General features: G+C 41.4%; 1 protein-coding gene across 4 annotated transcripts in view; it reads left to right on the forward strand.

The window, feature by feature from the left end:
• STAG1 (stromal antigen 1) overlaps positions 1–13,805 on the forward strand; it is a 194,615-nt gene that overhangs the window by 108,272 nt on the left and 72,538 nt on the right. For all 4 annotated transcript variants that reach the window (XM_054074814.1, XM_054074812.1, XM_054074813.1 and 1 more), the window contains 3 exons: positions 1,301–1,505; positions 4,327–4,478; positions 8,753–8,826. In XM_054074814.1, the coding sequence (XP_053930789.1) occupies positions 1,301–1,505; positions 4,327–4,478; positions 8,753–8,826 (431 nt within the window). The remainder of the gene's footprint in view (positions 1–1,300; positions 1,506–4,326; positions 4,479–8,752; positions 8,827–13,805) is intronic.

The following is a 13,805-nucleotide window of genomic DNA, read 5'->3' on the forward strand; positions in this document are numbered from 1 at the left end:
CTAGCTCGTGTTTCTACGATGTAGTGCTTTGGTGCGATTCACAGAAGTTCAAAGGACTCAAAGCACCAATTAAATACGCTAAGAGATACCCTTATATCAGGAGCTTTACGATCCTCTGAATTGTTATTTTTAAACCAAAGCTCCTGCTTCTCTCAAATTGGACATTGGAAGGTAGAAGTGAATATATTGCTCGTTAGGATGATGTCGTTCAGCGTTGTAGTGAGTGATGTGGTGAGGTCATTGAGTACTTTGCAGTTTTTGTAATGCATGAGCGCTCATCTTGCAATTTTGATCATTGTTTTAGTATGATTGAAGAGTGTTGGATTTGATAGATGGGTGTTTTGCTGCAGGGAAACGTAGTTTATGAAGCTTAGGTCAAAAGGGTACTTGCTTACAGCTCCTCTGTGCGTATGTCACTGGCTGTACGTGGTTCAGTTGGGGCAGTGAGACAAGTCCCGAGAGAACAGAAGCACTTGTTCTTCACAAAACCGCAGAGTAGATATATGCAAATGGATTTAATTTTGGTGCTACTGACTTCTCTTGGGGAAGAGATGCAGGATGGAGCGTTATTGCCGTGATGTTCTGGATAATCTGGAACTGGCTTGTAGGTCAGCTCACCAGGGAGATTGTATTTAGTCCTTCTCACTGAAGGAGAAAAAAGCCCTTCCCAGCTGGGGGCAGCCTCACTGAAATGCAGTATCGCTAAAGTGAGAGTAATAAGAGCAGACTTGGGCTCAGAGAGGAACTGAACTTATACAAAGTCGGTGTTTACATGCCTACTCCAGTCTTGCAATAATCTTTGGAAGACATGGTGTGTGAAGGTGTTCATTACTTCTCTCAGAAGGTATAGTTTATAGGATCAGTTTATAGGATCAAAAACAGGGAAGTATTTACTTTCTGGTAAGATCTCAGTTGTAAACTTGAGTAAAGCAAAGTTTGTTGGGAGTTCTGTTTCTTTAGGTTTTGACCTTACATAGTTTCTAATATTCTTTATTCATCCTTTCCTCCCACTTCCTTACCTGGGACAGGAGAAGAATTGAGTCCTGCTGCATGCTTTGGACTATGCAAGCTAATATTGCAAGTGTAGAACTGTTGTAATGAAGCCTTTGTAAAAGTGATTTCATACCAACAAGTGTCTTTGTTTATTGCAGACTAATGTGTTTGTTTTATTTGTTTTTCTTCACTGGCTTCAAGGAAAAAGTGTTTAGCATAGCAACTTAGACCTTGATGGCTACAACGTTAAGATAAATTAAATGGGGAGACTTTTAATACTTTATATTTTCATGTTCTTGTTCTTCAGGACAGCGGTGATTACCCACTTACCATGCCGGGGCCACAGTGGAAGAAGTTCCGATCCAACTTCTGCGAGTTCATTGGAGTGCTCATTCGACAGTGTCAGTATAGCATCATTTATGACGAATACATGATGGACACGGTGATCTCTCTTCTGACTGGTTTGTCAGATTCCCAGGTCCGGGCTTTCAGGCACACCAGTACATTAGCTGGTAAGTAAGCAATCACAGAGAAGAGTTTTGTTCAAAGAAGTTGCTCCTATTTGGCCACCTTGAGAATTACTCCTAATTTTGTTTGTGGTCAAGCTTTGAAAAGCTTGATCAAATCCATATGCCATATATGGTATAACTACAGCTAAAATACACATTATTGTTTGGAAAGGAGTGTACTGAGCCACCTGCTCTGAGATTCCTGTCATACCCAGGAGCCTCCTGTGAATCAAAAGCAGCATTCTTGTGTTTTGTTATTAATTATTCATTTTTTTTGCATAGACTATCTTCATAATTTTATATTTTAGAGTATAAATTAGTTCCAAACAAGTGTCAAGAAAATTGTATTAGCAAAGAATTTCAGTTCACCAAAAAATAAAATCTCTGCCTTCACTCTTGAGGAGTGTTAGGTTCGGAAGCGCTGGGCCAGAGTTGTAGGTCTCGCTGTCTTCTGCCTCCAGCCACGCTGCACCTTTCAGTGCAGCTTCCTACATCTAAGGAGCGCACTGGGCGTAGCATCAGGTAGAAACAGACCTTCCTAGAGTGGTTCATCACACTTGTTCAAAGCCTTTGCCATAAGATGGATGAATCGCTCTCTAGAAGTGTTTTTCTGATTGCTTGGATGCAGGTGTGTGTGAACCTGGTTGTGTCTGGTGATACCTTTCTGCTCATCTCTTGTGCTGAAGCACGTCTTGTTGGGAGATTCTTCACCTTAGATTGTTCATGGATCATGCCAAATATTTAAAGTCTTTCTCAGAGACATTTGTCTGAATAGTTCTACTGCCAGTATTTATTGCCAATTTAGTCTTTCCACAATCATAGACTCATAGAATAGTTTGGGTTGGAAGAGACCTTAAAGATCATCCAGCCCCAACCCCCCTGCCATGGGCAGGTACTCCTCCCACTGGATCAGGCTGCCAATCAGCCTCTTGCAATTCTGTTCAGGTTTCCAAGTGTAGCACTCAATGTCCAACTAATTAGATCAGAACTTGTTAAAAATTTCATCTCTTGCTGTGTATCTGAGTAAGAGGCAGAATTTCCAATGCTATTGAAAAACCAACTCCAGATTTGATTGGAATTTGATTTTAAAATTGAAAGCCAAAACCTTCAACTGACAGTGACTGAACTCTTTTGGAAACCTGTCTTCTTGCATTCTTCACCTTCCCCAGTAATGGGGTGGTACAGGCATGAATTATAGAGGCATAAATTTCCAAGTTTAGAGTTTACCTTTAGAAATTCAGCATTCCAAGGTGGATGCTATTTGAGCTGCAGATAACCTGTTGGAAATCTGTGCCTTTTGTTGAAACTGAGGTGGAAACTATATTCCTTTCCCATGATACTACCTTCAGTTCCAGGTGAGCGAGATTTGCTGTTTGCTCAGGTTGTGGTTGGTTGTTTCATAGGGGAGAGATGATGGTGTGAGCTGCACACTCCGGTCTCTTATTGATTGGTTCACCCTTGTGTGGGACAGATGTTTGGAAAAAGGCTCGATTGAAAAGACAGGAACTGCACCATATGTTAGAGACATTACCCAAGACCTGTGCTGTGTGGGAGAAATAGTTGCCATCGTTTGGAATGGATATGTAGCTAGAAATGTCAGGCAAGGATAAGCAGATACTAAAGACATGGTTCATCACAACTAGATTAGGTTATTGGGGCCACTGCTGGCTTCTTGCATTAGATATACCTGTATCTAGCGCTTGCAGTCGGAATAGCTGCTGAAGATCGCCAGCATTTCCCAGTGATAACACATGCCATTTATTTATTTATTTAATTATTTTAACAAGCTTGAGAGCTTTGGTTGGGTTCTGCAAATTTCCTTCAAGCTAGTTGTTATACATTCATTTAGGTTGCGATCCTGGAGAGCAGAGGTCAACATGACTTTTATAATTTCACTTATCCTTGAACAAGTGTTTTTGAGGTCTTTGTTTCCAGTTTTCCTCTGGGCTAGCTGGTTTGAAGGAGAAGTGACTCACTATAGCAAGAAACCATAGGCGAGAAGTGTATGCGAGTGCTTCTGGAGTCAACAGCTTCGAGCGATAGTGAGATAGGACAGAGGAGCTGTAAGTAGCTGAAGAGTAGCTTCACTTCTCCATTTGTGTAGTTGCTTCTCTGCCATGAAAACAGTGCTGCGTATTGAGCCAGAGACAAGGTGGTAGTTTATGTTATTTTGCTGGGTTTCAGTATTATAAAATGTGATAATGTTATGTAACCACAGAGAACGTGAGAGAGACCCTCGTTAGTGTTTTTGTAGAAGTTAATTAATACAGAAAAAGAAACCTGAACAACGTTATCTTCAGTGTGTGGTGAAGATGCATACAAAGGAGTACGTGAAGTTCTAATTGTGTCTGGATGCAGCTATGAACTTGGCCATAGAGCAGTGTCAGACTTGCTTCCAGAGGATCTGTGCCCTGGTCCCTTGTACGCTGAGCAGCCTCCAGAAGCTCTCGGATAAGAGTTGCCCTTAGCATGCAGGCTCCTCCAGGGATTTCAGTAGAGAAATGGATTTCACTCCACAGTGACTGGCTTCACAGCATACACTGATCCTGCAGGTTCACACTGACCTTGTGCACTCGGAACATGCATAATTTTCTGCAGGAGATGGTAAAGACTGTTGCCTGGAGCTCCATGCGATATATATCCTCTTTTTTCTGATCTTTAGATGAGCTGAGTGACCTGATGTTGTGTGGGTGGAAAGTGCTTTTCCAGCTGGCCTTGTGTGAGGGTCGAGTTGTGATTTTCTGTAAGTGTGGATCTGCTGAGGAAATCCTTTTTTAGCTCTGACTACAGGTAAAGAGTCACATTCTGTCTTCTGCCTTTGCAGCTATGAAGCTTATGACTGCTCTTGTGAATGTTGCCTTAAACCTGAGCATTCATCAGGATAATACACAGAGGCAGTATGAAGCTGAAAGAAACAAAATGATTGGCAAAAGAGCCAATGAAAGATTGGAGCTGCTGCTTCAGAAAAGAAAAGAGGCAAGTGAAAAGATGACTTTTTTTCCTGGTTCATGTGCATTCCCTCCAACAGAAAGCCCAGGGTGGGTTGTGACTTGAGTGCCGTAGTGAGAAACAAGAGATTAGTTCTGCAGTCGGGTTTGTGTGATCTCAGCTACATTTTTAAACCTTGTGTTAACATGTCCAGTTGAGTTCGTGTGCTGTTTGCACGCACAGGGTGATGTCTCTTCTCGGGCAAGAAGAAAATTAGTCTCAAGTTGTAAGTAGTAACTGTTTCGATTACGCAAAAAACTTTTACACAGAGGATCACCCGTAGCCCCTCACTGCACTGCCCATTTCTCCCTTTGATCACTGCAGTTATTACAGTGTCTCATTAGTACTTCTTTTTGTAGCTGCTTTCAAGAAACACTGGCGTGGGGGCTATAGCACCTGGTCTCAGGGAGAAGAAGCTAGGGAGACATTTAAGTCGCTTTTAGTAAGTACCAGTCTGGCATTAGGTGAGCAAAACAATTAGAAGATTGGTGTAATCATCCCTAAATAAAGTATTATATCTAAGGAAATTCAGTTTTAGAGTTGTGCTTAAAAAAAATACTTAAAAAGAAATGTACTTAAAAGAAATGTGAAGATGACAAGTAGAAAATGAATATGAATACATCAAAACAGCTGTAATCTGTAAAGATCCATGTAAAGCTCCTGAGATTGATTGCAGAATTGAGGTATACGTGCCTTAGATTTAAACTTATTGATTTTAATATATTAGTTTTTAATGTATTTCCTCCTCCACTGCTTTACTCTGTAGCAAATTAAGATGTCTGGGTGGTTTACCTGTACGTACCTTGGATTCTTTTAGGTATAACTTGGACTGAAAATTGCTTGACTTCATTGTCTTTGTCTGGGGATAATTGCATTTATGTATTTTCATTTTTATTTCACCCCTATGATCCATAACACAATTTCATTAGGCTTTCACAGTTCTTAGAAATCATGCATTTAGGTACAAAGCAAGAACAATCTCTCCTGCCCAAACTGCCAGAGAAACATTTTACATTAAATATTAAATTCAATGACAACCTTAAAGCATTTTAAGAAGCAAGATTGTCTTGTTAAAATAGCTGCAGCACAGTTTCTATTCCCCATTTGTTGATTGTTTACTTTTCAGAGAAGGACAAAGTCACTAATTACAGTGATTAGCTGGGTTTATTGTCTCTGGACATCCTCTGCACTCATTCCTTCAGCTGTTCTTTTCCATGATGTCTTCTGGAGATGCCAGGGCTAATTGCTCTGGGGAGATGCTGAAGGATGACGCCCAGGCCAACGCGGGGCTGTGAAACCCTGACAGAAGCAGCAGCATTGAGCAAACCTTAACTTTTGATGTGTATACACAGTCTCTCTCATATCACTACTCACTAAAACTAATCGAAACGCTGCCAGAGAGGAGCGGTGGTGATCACGTGTGTCCTCAGATACACGGTGTTCGGCACAGTAGAGCGTCCTGTGTAGGAAAGATTTCTTAGAATTAGATGTTGTCATGGCTCTGTGTAAGAATTCCTAATAATGCTGTGTATTTCTTGTGCTTAAATATGCTGAATTTACAACAGGATTCTGTGCTTGCTCTTTCAGTTCATTCTTTTAGCATCGTGCCATCATAATAAACCCTCACAGGTGCTTACACGGGCACGTGTTCATCTTTGTAAAGTCATATAGGGGCGGTTTGCAGGCTAAGAGCGTGAGTTAGTCTGAGGTAGCAGGAATGGAACGCTCTCTCTGACGTGTTTCATTCTCGTGTCATCTTCTGTGTGCCTGAGAGCAGCCTCTGAAGGTCTGTTCTCCTCCGTGAGATTCTCAGCTACCCTGGATGAGCAATCTGCCACAAAACAGCAGAGCTTGGGGTTGAGGTGCTGCCAGGAGTAATTAAAGTTTTGTTTGTCATACATGGCTTTTTCAGCTTCTCAAAGTACCTGCAGAGTCAAGGAGAAAAGGTTTCCCTTGTTTTTGCTGAGCTTTCAGGGATATGTGTGAAATCACTTTTGTAGTGGTGAGAACAGAAGTCCCAAGACACCAGTGCTCCCGAGGGGCCTGAAATTAAGCCCTGAAATTCAAGCACAGGGGCTGGAAAAGCTGAAATGGTAAAAAGCAATTAAAGTTTTGGAGAAAGTTCCTACTTTTCAAAGAATTGTTCATTCATTACTGAAACTCAAATACACTGGAGAATGGTATCTTTAAATGTTAGCTTGCAGAACAAAAGGGATCTCCCGTGGACCTCCTGAGCCTCTGATTTACCTTCTGCACCAGCTCTGCCCCAGCACGGGGATCCCCAGAGCAGCCACCCTCTGATCCCTCACAGGTTTTTAGCAAGCTGCACATTCCCTGTGGGAAAAGAGAGGGAGAAGGCCATCCGCGCTGTCCCCTCAGCACTGCCGCTTAGTCTGGTATGGTGCTGCTCAACTTTTCATTTAAAGAAACATCAAAATACACTTTTCTTTGGTATCTTAACCTTCTCATGACTCAAAAGTTCAGTCTCTCCTTTTGTGCTGTGTTTTTATAAAGCCGATCCATACCCAAAGTTCTGTGGCAGCTTTCGCTGTCAGGGCCTCAGTAGTTTTTCAGAAAGCCTCCCGAGGCCTCTTGGTTCATTCCCAACCTCATTTTACTCCTCAGCCTGTACTGGGTTCTCTCTAGTGCCGCATTTCTCTGGATATTTGCCTGCCTGGAGTGTGAGAGGGCAACCAGCTGAGGAGTGATCAGAGATTCCTACTTCCTTTTGGGTTGTGTATTCTGGAACAAGTGTTTAGTCCATCCAGAGTTGGGCTGAGCTGATGCTGACAATACCGCTGCTCCCAGAAAACATGTCTAAATGTGCTTGGTTTGTGCAGCAGCCCTTCAGCATACACAGAGCTGGTGCGCAGCCACCTTTTCCCTTTGTACATAATCGTTTTGCTGTGAAATTAATTTCCTTGGCAGGTGTTCGACAAATTACTCAAGAGCTCTTAACGCCTCTGTTTCCCCATATGCAAAACGGAGACAGTACCTCTTTCCTTTTTAGAAAACTGGGAGACTTCATTTACTGAATTTTGCAAGCTACTTTAGATCTTATCTGCAAATATTTATAAACATACTTTGAGAAGTATAAACCCCCAGGTGAAGTGTTTAGGAGCTCGTGGTATGCAGGGAGTGAACCCAACCTATCGTAATTCTGCTGCTGGCTTTAAGATGATTAATCTGTTAAATATATCTGTTCATAATGGTACAGGTGTATTATTTTATGCGTACGTGCGCTCTGTACCAGCAGGGCTTCCTTGTGCTTCCCATACTGGAAATGTGGAGAAGTTCCCGTTCACTGTGGGCTTCTGCTTTGACATGAAGAAAAACATCTTAATGACGGAACACTGGCTTTGGGTGGAGGAGCGATCCCACTCCAAAACTGATTGTGTAAAATCAGCCTAATTTTATTTAAGAAAGCAGCCTTTTGGTTTAATTAAATAATTTAGTTTATTAGTATTATTTATTTAGTTTATTTAGTACAAAAGCTGGCAATACGGGAATATTTTAATTGATACCAAGATGTTTCTGTAGGATGCATTAACAGATTCATTTGCACAAAGTAAGCTTTCCACAGGGCTTACACCAGGTGCTCATACTACACAGGGCACATTAAGTTTTTTAAAAAAACACTCTTATTTATAAAAACCCACTTGTAAGACCTTTTTTGTTTGCGTTTGGGTTTCGGTTGAATTGGGTTTCTACAGTCCAAGGCCCAGGACTGCTTGTCAGGTGTGCTGCCGTGTCGAGTACCATGGCTCAGAAACTCGGTTTTCTTGGGCACTGAAGCCAAAGCGACTTACACCCGTATTTAAGATTGAGAACATCTTTAGGTACTTTCCTTAAAGAGGATATTGCATTTTTCAGAGGGGAGTCCTGATGGGTAACCAGCTTCATTTCCGCAGCTTTCCTTATTTCCCAGTTCTTTCTGTTTCACTACAACTGCAGGACTGCTGATGTTACTGAACATGTGGTCTCTACTTGTCTTAATTTCCATAGCAAAAAAAGGCACGATGGCCGCTTTACAAAATTAATTGATGTTTGTAAAGAATGTTAACTTTCTTCCATTAAGGCATTGATATAAATTTGTGCATATCTGTGTATGTATTTGTGCACAATATAGACATGCTGGGAAATCAGAAGATGGTGAAACTACTGATACCTTTAGTTTAGCTCTTGTAATGTTTTCCAATAAGGAATTGTAGAATATCTAATAAGCAGTGATCTTTTATTTATTTTTGTTTTGTTTTTTGCAGCTACAAGAAAACCAAGATGAAATCGAAAATATGATGAACTCTATTTTTAAGGGTATATTTGTTCATAGATACCGGTAAGAAAATGCATGCTACAGTAGGCTCTGCTAACGAAGTATGATCGTAAATATTGTCAAGGGCGGTTACTCTGTTGAATTTTCTTCTGATGAAATATTCTAGATGCCACAAAAACAATACTAAAAGCACTGAAGTTATGGAGGAAGAGCTAAGTGTAACCCCTGTTGATTACACAGCAGAACTGTCCATATGACTTTAATTCAGTAAAAAATTTTTAATGAGCTGTGGGAAACACAGAATTTGAGTCTTTGTCTTTTAAAAAGAAAAGTTGTCCAAGGTGGGAGGACAAACGTGACATAACTTAGGAGTAATCAAATGATCACAGTATGTCGTAAGAGGGCAGTTTTGGTTGTTGGGTACCTCTGCTCTGTTTCCTTTTGTATATCTTAAGTGCAAAGAGCAAAGTTCTGATGCTTCCACCATATGTCTTTAGCCACAGCTTCAACCATATTCTAGGCATTTTCCTTCTTAAATTACACAGGGGTGGTCAAAAGCCTGGATGCCAGGTAACGTGTATTTTTGTTTGTGGATTGGTTTGGACGTTTGCAGCAAGAGCATTACAAAGTTATTGTGGCGTTAGCACATCACAAAGGATTTTTTAGATAACTAACCTACTGTCTTGCGAACACAAACCGAGGGCAGGTTATATATGTGAACGTGCTTGTGTGAACTTCTGTGTACTTCGGAATTGCACAAACCAGTAGGCTTGGGCTGTTGCATGTTATTTTGGAGTATGGTTTGTGAGAGAGCAATAGTTTTTTAAAATAGAGGTTGTTTGGCGTCACAGGGTACCTCAAAGCATCTGCAGCAGCTCGGTGAAGTCAACTCTTTAAATGTTAATTGATTTTTTGAAGACGAAGGACACCAAACAATGCAATTAAAGAACTGGATTGAAGTTTTGGTTTAAAACTTTACCATTTATGAAATCTTTTAGACAAATGGCAGAAAACAAGAAAGGGTCTGTGAGAAGAGGTTTAGAAGGTGAAGAGGAACCCATGGGTCAGGTGGGCAAAGAGATTATTGTGATTATGGACAAGAGCGTGCAGGAAGCCTGGAAGGGGCCTGTGCTAAGCAATACGTGAGTGTGAAGAGCCCAGTGGAGATGGAGCGTGTCTCTTCAGTACCCAAACATGGTGCTCAGGAGCAGTACTTTGAGCATCTCTCCAAGGAGATGAGAGGTAGCAGCAAAAAGGGATGTCTCGAGAAGACAGGGCATCTAAATACAGTGATTGCTCAGGAGAGACCCTCTCTTCCTGCAGGCACATGTCACACTTCTCATTTTCTTCCAACCTTGTGTCCTTATTCTGTCCCACATAACCTGTGAGACAACTTCATTTGCTATCCGTTTGTTTCTTCCCACGTGAGGAAGTTGTGCAGGTGGGATGGTGCGCTGAGAAGGTCTGAGAGGCAATGGAATTGGCCTCTGCAGTAAACCTCGAGCTGAATGGCGTCAGGATGGGTGTAGAGAGTCAACAGGCAAATGAGGACATGAGCTCAGTATGGCACTCGTGCTGGTTTTGTTATGACAACACCTTTTATGTTGCGTAGGTAATGAAATCAAATGCAAGGGGTTTTCCCATTACCCCCATTCGGAATTCGGTGTATTGTATCAAACAAGAGCTTGCTTTAAATTGTTTTCCTAGTAGCTTCTGTATTAAACCCACTAAATTGAGGAGAAAACCAGGGGAGAAAAAAGAAAAGGATTTCAAACTATTATCTACTTCCATAGTGATTTTTAAGCATCCCTTCTCTCACAGTCCAAATGATTTATAGACTTGACATCATTTTACAGCATAAGTGGTAATTATTTCACTAGGACATCACTTTAATTATTCCCAGGGAAGAAATCCCTTTCCACAATATGATTCAGACTCTGCCACAGTGATTTGTGCTTGGTGACCTTTGTAACTTCAGTAGCGACTCCTTGATCTAAACAGAAAGGCCCCCTAAACTGTTTTGTGGAGAATGTAGCCGTCTTCCTACTAGTAAGCTAGTGTTGTGGAGAGGTTTCATCTTCTTTCTGTAGCTGGGCTTCCGATGGCATGGAAAATTTCACTGCTCAATTCTCACACTAAAAAAAGAAGTAAAAAAGTTTTGCAGAAATAGCTGAGCAGTATTCCAGGTGCGATGTTAGTCTGGGGTCAAAATTGAGATGAGCTTAATAAACCTGCAGGTGAAGCACCTCCTCCCTCATTGCATATTTCCTTAACTCTTTCCTGAATCGCTTTTTCTGACTATTTTTGTGTTGCTTTGTACTGTATTTGTTTGTCCATTGATTATTTTCTTTCTCTAAAACATAGAGTGAGCATCAAAGGGCAAAGGTAAGAGCCAAAGGTCAAGTTGCTGAGCTCACGTTGGTGATATAAAATCAGCGAAGATGCTGCTTGTGGTAAATAGGACCACAGGGCCATGAGGATAATCCAACTCTGAACAGATTGTCCAGAGGGGCTGGAGAATATCTGGAAATACCCAAAAATTGATTGTACAAGTCATGTGGAGGGGCTTGGCTATGGTTCTGTTCAGAGGTCCTAATCTCGCAATAACCAGTTTTGTGTCTGCATGAGTCTAATCGCTTTGGTGTGTAGCAATGAGATACTTTGTTCTGGTAGATTGGGGATCTTTAACTTTTTCTTTGTCTGATGGGCTGACAGTTGGACTTGATGATCCTAGAGGGCTTTTCCAACCTTACTGATCCTGTGATTCTAAGCTGCAAATTGCTTGCAGAATACGTGTATATTCAAATAAAAGAAAAAAAGAAGAGGAGGCCTATTTCTTCACTGCGGTTGTGTCTGCGTATCAGGGATTACTTTGATTCTGAGATGATTGCCACATGGCTTCTCAGATGTAACAACTGTTTACAAAATGCCCGTCACTCTCAACGATTGTCAGAGATATCAACATTTTATTGTTTCTGCTAACCTGCTTTGGACTTAGCAGCGTGGGTCTGGACACATCTCCCCTTCAGAGGCTAAGATTCAAGAAATCAAGAAATTGAGACCTACTTGATAATATCTTTTTGTTTTGGATGCTCACAGAGCTTTTCCTCCAGACATCAGTGTCCAGCAAAATAGAACTACAGAATCATAGAATGGTTTGGGTAGGAAGGGACCATGAAGGTCATCCAGTCCAACTCCCAGCAGTGAGCAGGACATCTTCGACTGGATCAGGTTGACAAATTAGTGCAGCTTAAACTTCTGTCAACCCTGAATAGTGATCTTCAGACCGATGAACACAATGGGTTTGTGAATTTATGCAATGCAGTGCAGGTATCCTGAGGTATTATTCTGACAGTACTGATAATTAAGGTAAAACTTACTAAGTAGAGCCACCGTCTTTACAGAGTTGATGCTTCTGTCTCCTTCCAAGGTGCTCCTTGCCCTCATACTGAGAAAATAGTGATGGTGACAAGTTACATGTGAGTCCCACTCAATGGGACAGATGTTGCATGGACAAACAGAGGGGATATTAGATGGAAGTGTGGTGAGGAGGCAGATAAGAGACTGAGAGGAGCCCAAACCATTAAGCAGAGAGAACTGGAAAACCATACACAATCACAGAAAAATCCTTTTCCCTCCCTTAAATGTCTTATCCTAAGGAGGTGAAACACCTATCTTAAGGGCCTAGAGAACACGTTGTGGCTTTATATATGTTGAAAAAGCAGATAGAAATTATTGAGACCATTTGTCACTTATAGGCATAAAAAAAAAGAGAAAGGCAAAACGTTACACCTTTGTCCTTAAATTAGTTTGGCTTTCATGTGAAGTTTAGAAGCACACACTGCTCTGTTTCCTACAAAGCCATGTATCATACTTCATGTAAGCAAAGGTGTTAGTTTGCCAAGTCTTTGAGAAACACTGGTTTTGGAGACATGTAGAGCTACATCTTAAAATGCAGTTCATGCCTTCAATAAAATTCCTTAGTCTGGCAGGAATGTTGGATAATCAGCTTAGCAATAGATTATTGAAATAGATATTTAAGCAGCACCTTATGTAGAATTACTTAGAGATGAGTGTGTGGCTTCCTGGTCCCTCCCAGAAGTGGGATACGCAGTTAACATTCACCAGAGTTTCTGGAAGTGAGCTCTGCGCACTTTTTATTCTTACCCTTCTTCCCTTACGGGGTGCTAATTCAGCTCCAGGAAGGAGAGAGTCCTAGAAGGGAGTAAAAAAAAAACCATTTTGTCCAGTCCTCTTTATAACTACATCCTCAGAATGTTAAGAAACAGTTGAGCAGCCCAAGAGACGGGCATGGTTTGGTCCAGCTGGCAGCAGTGTGTTACTGTAAGGCTGCACTATGTCATGTCCCTTGATTGGGAATTTGAGATTCCATCTCGAAGAACACCAGAGGCAGGCGAGTGACTCTTATTTCTGTCTTTGTTAGAAGGTTTCTTTATAGATAAACTCTTATCCAAAGCCACTGACTGAAACGTCTCCTTTTCTGTTCCTATCCAGTTTACATGTCAAATAATACCATGTTTTTCTGAAGGTTGTCTGTTCTTCTCTCTGTCTTAGAAGGGAGATGTGAAAAGCAGGAGCTCCACGAGTGGTATTAAGGAAGCAAACATGCCATCAGACATCCTTTAGGAGCTTCCAAGAAGTCTTGAAGCAGCTACTGCTCCGCTAGTCATCTTCATCTCTTGCCTTGTGTGTTTTCCCTCTACACTGGTACTGCTTTAAGGATTAAAGCATCCCTTTCAGTGCTGATCGGCCAGATTAGTTTAAACTGCTTTCAGTTTTGGTCTGAATTAACCTAAATGAGTTCATGATCAAAGAGACTGAGAGAACCTAGGAGCTGCAACTGGGAACCACTCCAGGAAGACTGAGGCGCACACCTGTCTCCACCTGCCATATCCCAGTTATCCATTACAGACTCTCTGTTTTGGGGTCCTAAATACTTCTGGACTTAAGCTAAACACTTGAGGGTGATTTAGCACGAAGTACATGTCAAATTGGCACTTGTGATGATTGTTTCTCTGGAG

Source organism: Cuculus canorus, chromosome 9 (genome assembly GCF_017976375.1).
Source record: "Cuculus canorus isolate bCucCan1 chromosome 9, bCucCan1.pri, whole genome shotgun sequence".
NCBI classification, from domain to species: domain Eukaryota; kingdom Metazoa; phylum Chordata; class Aves; order Cuculiformes; family Cuculidae; genus Cuculus; species Cuculus canorus.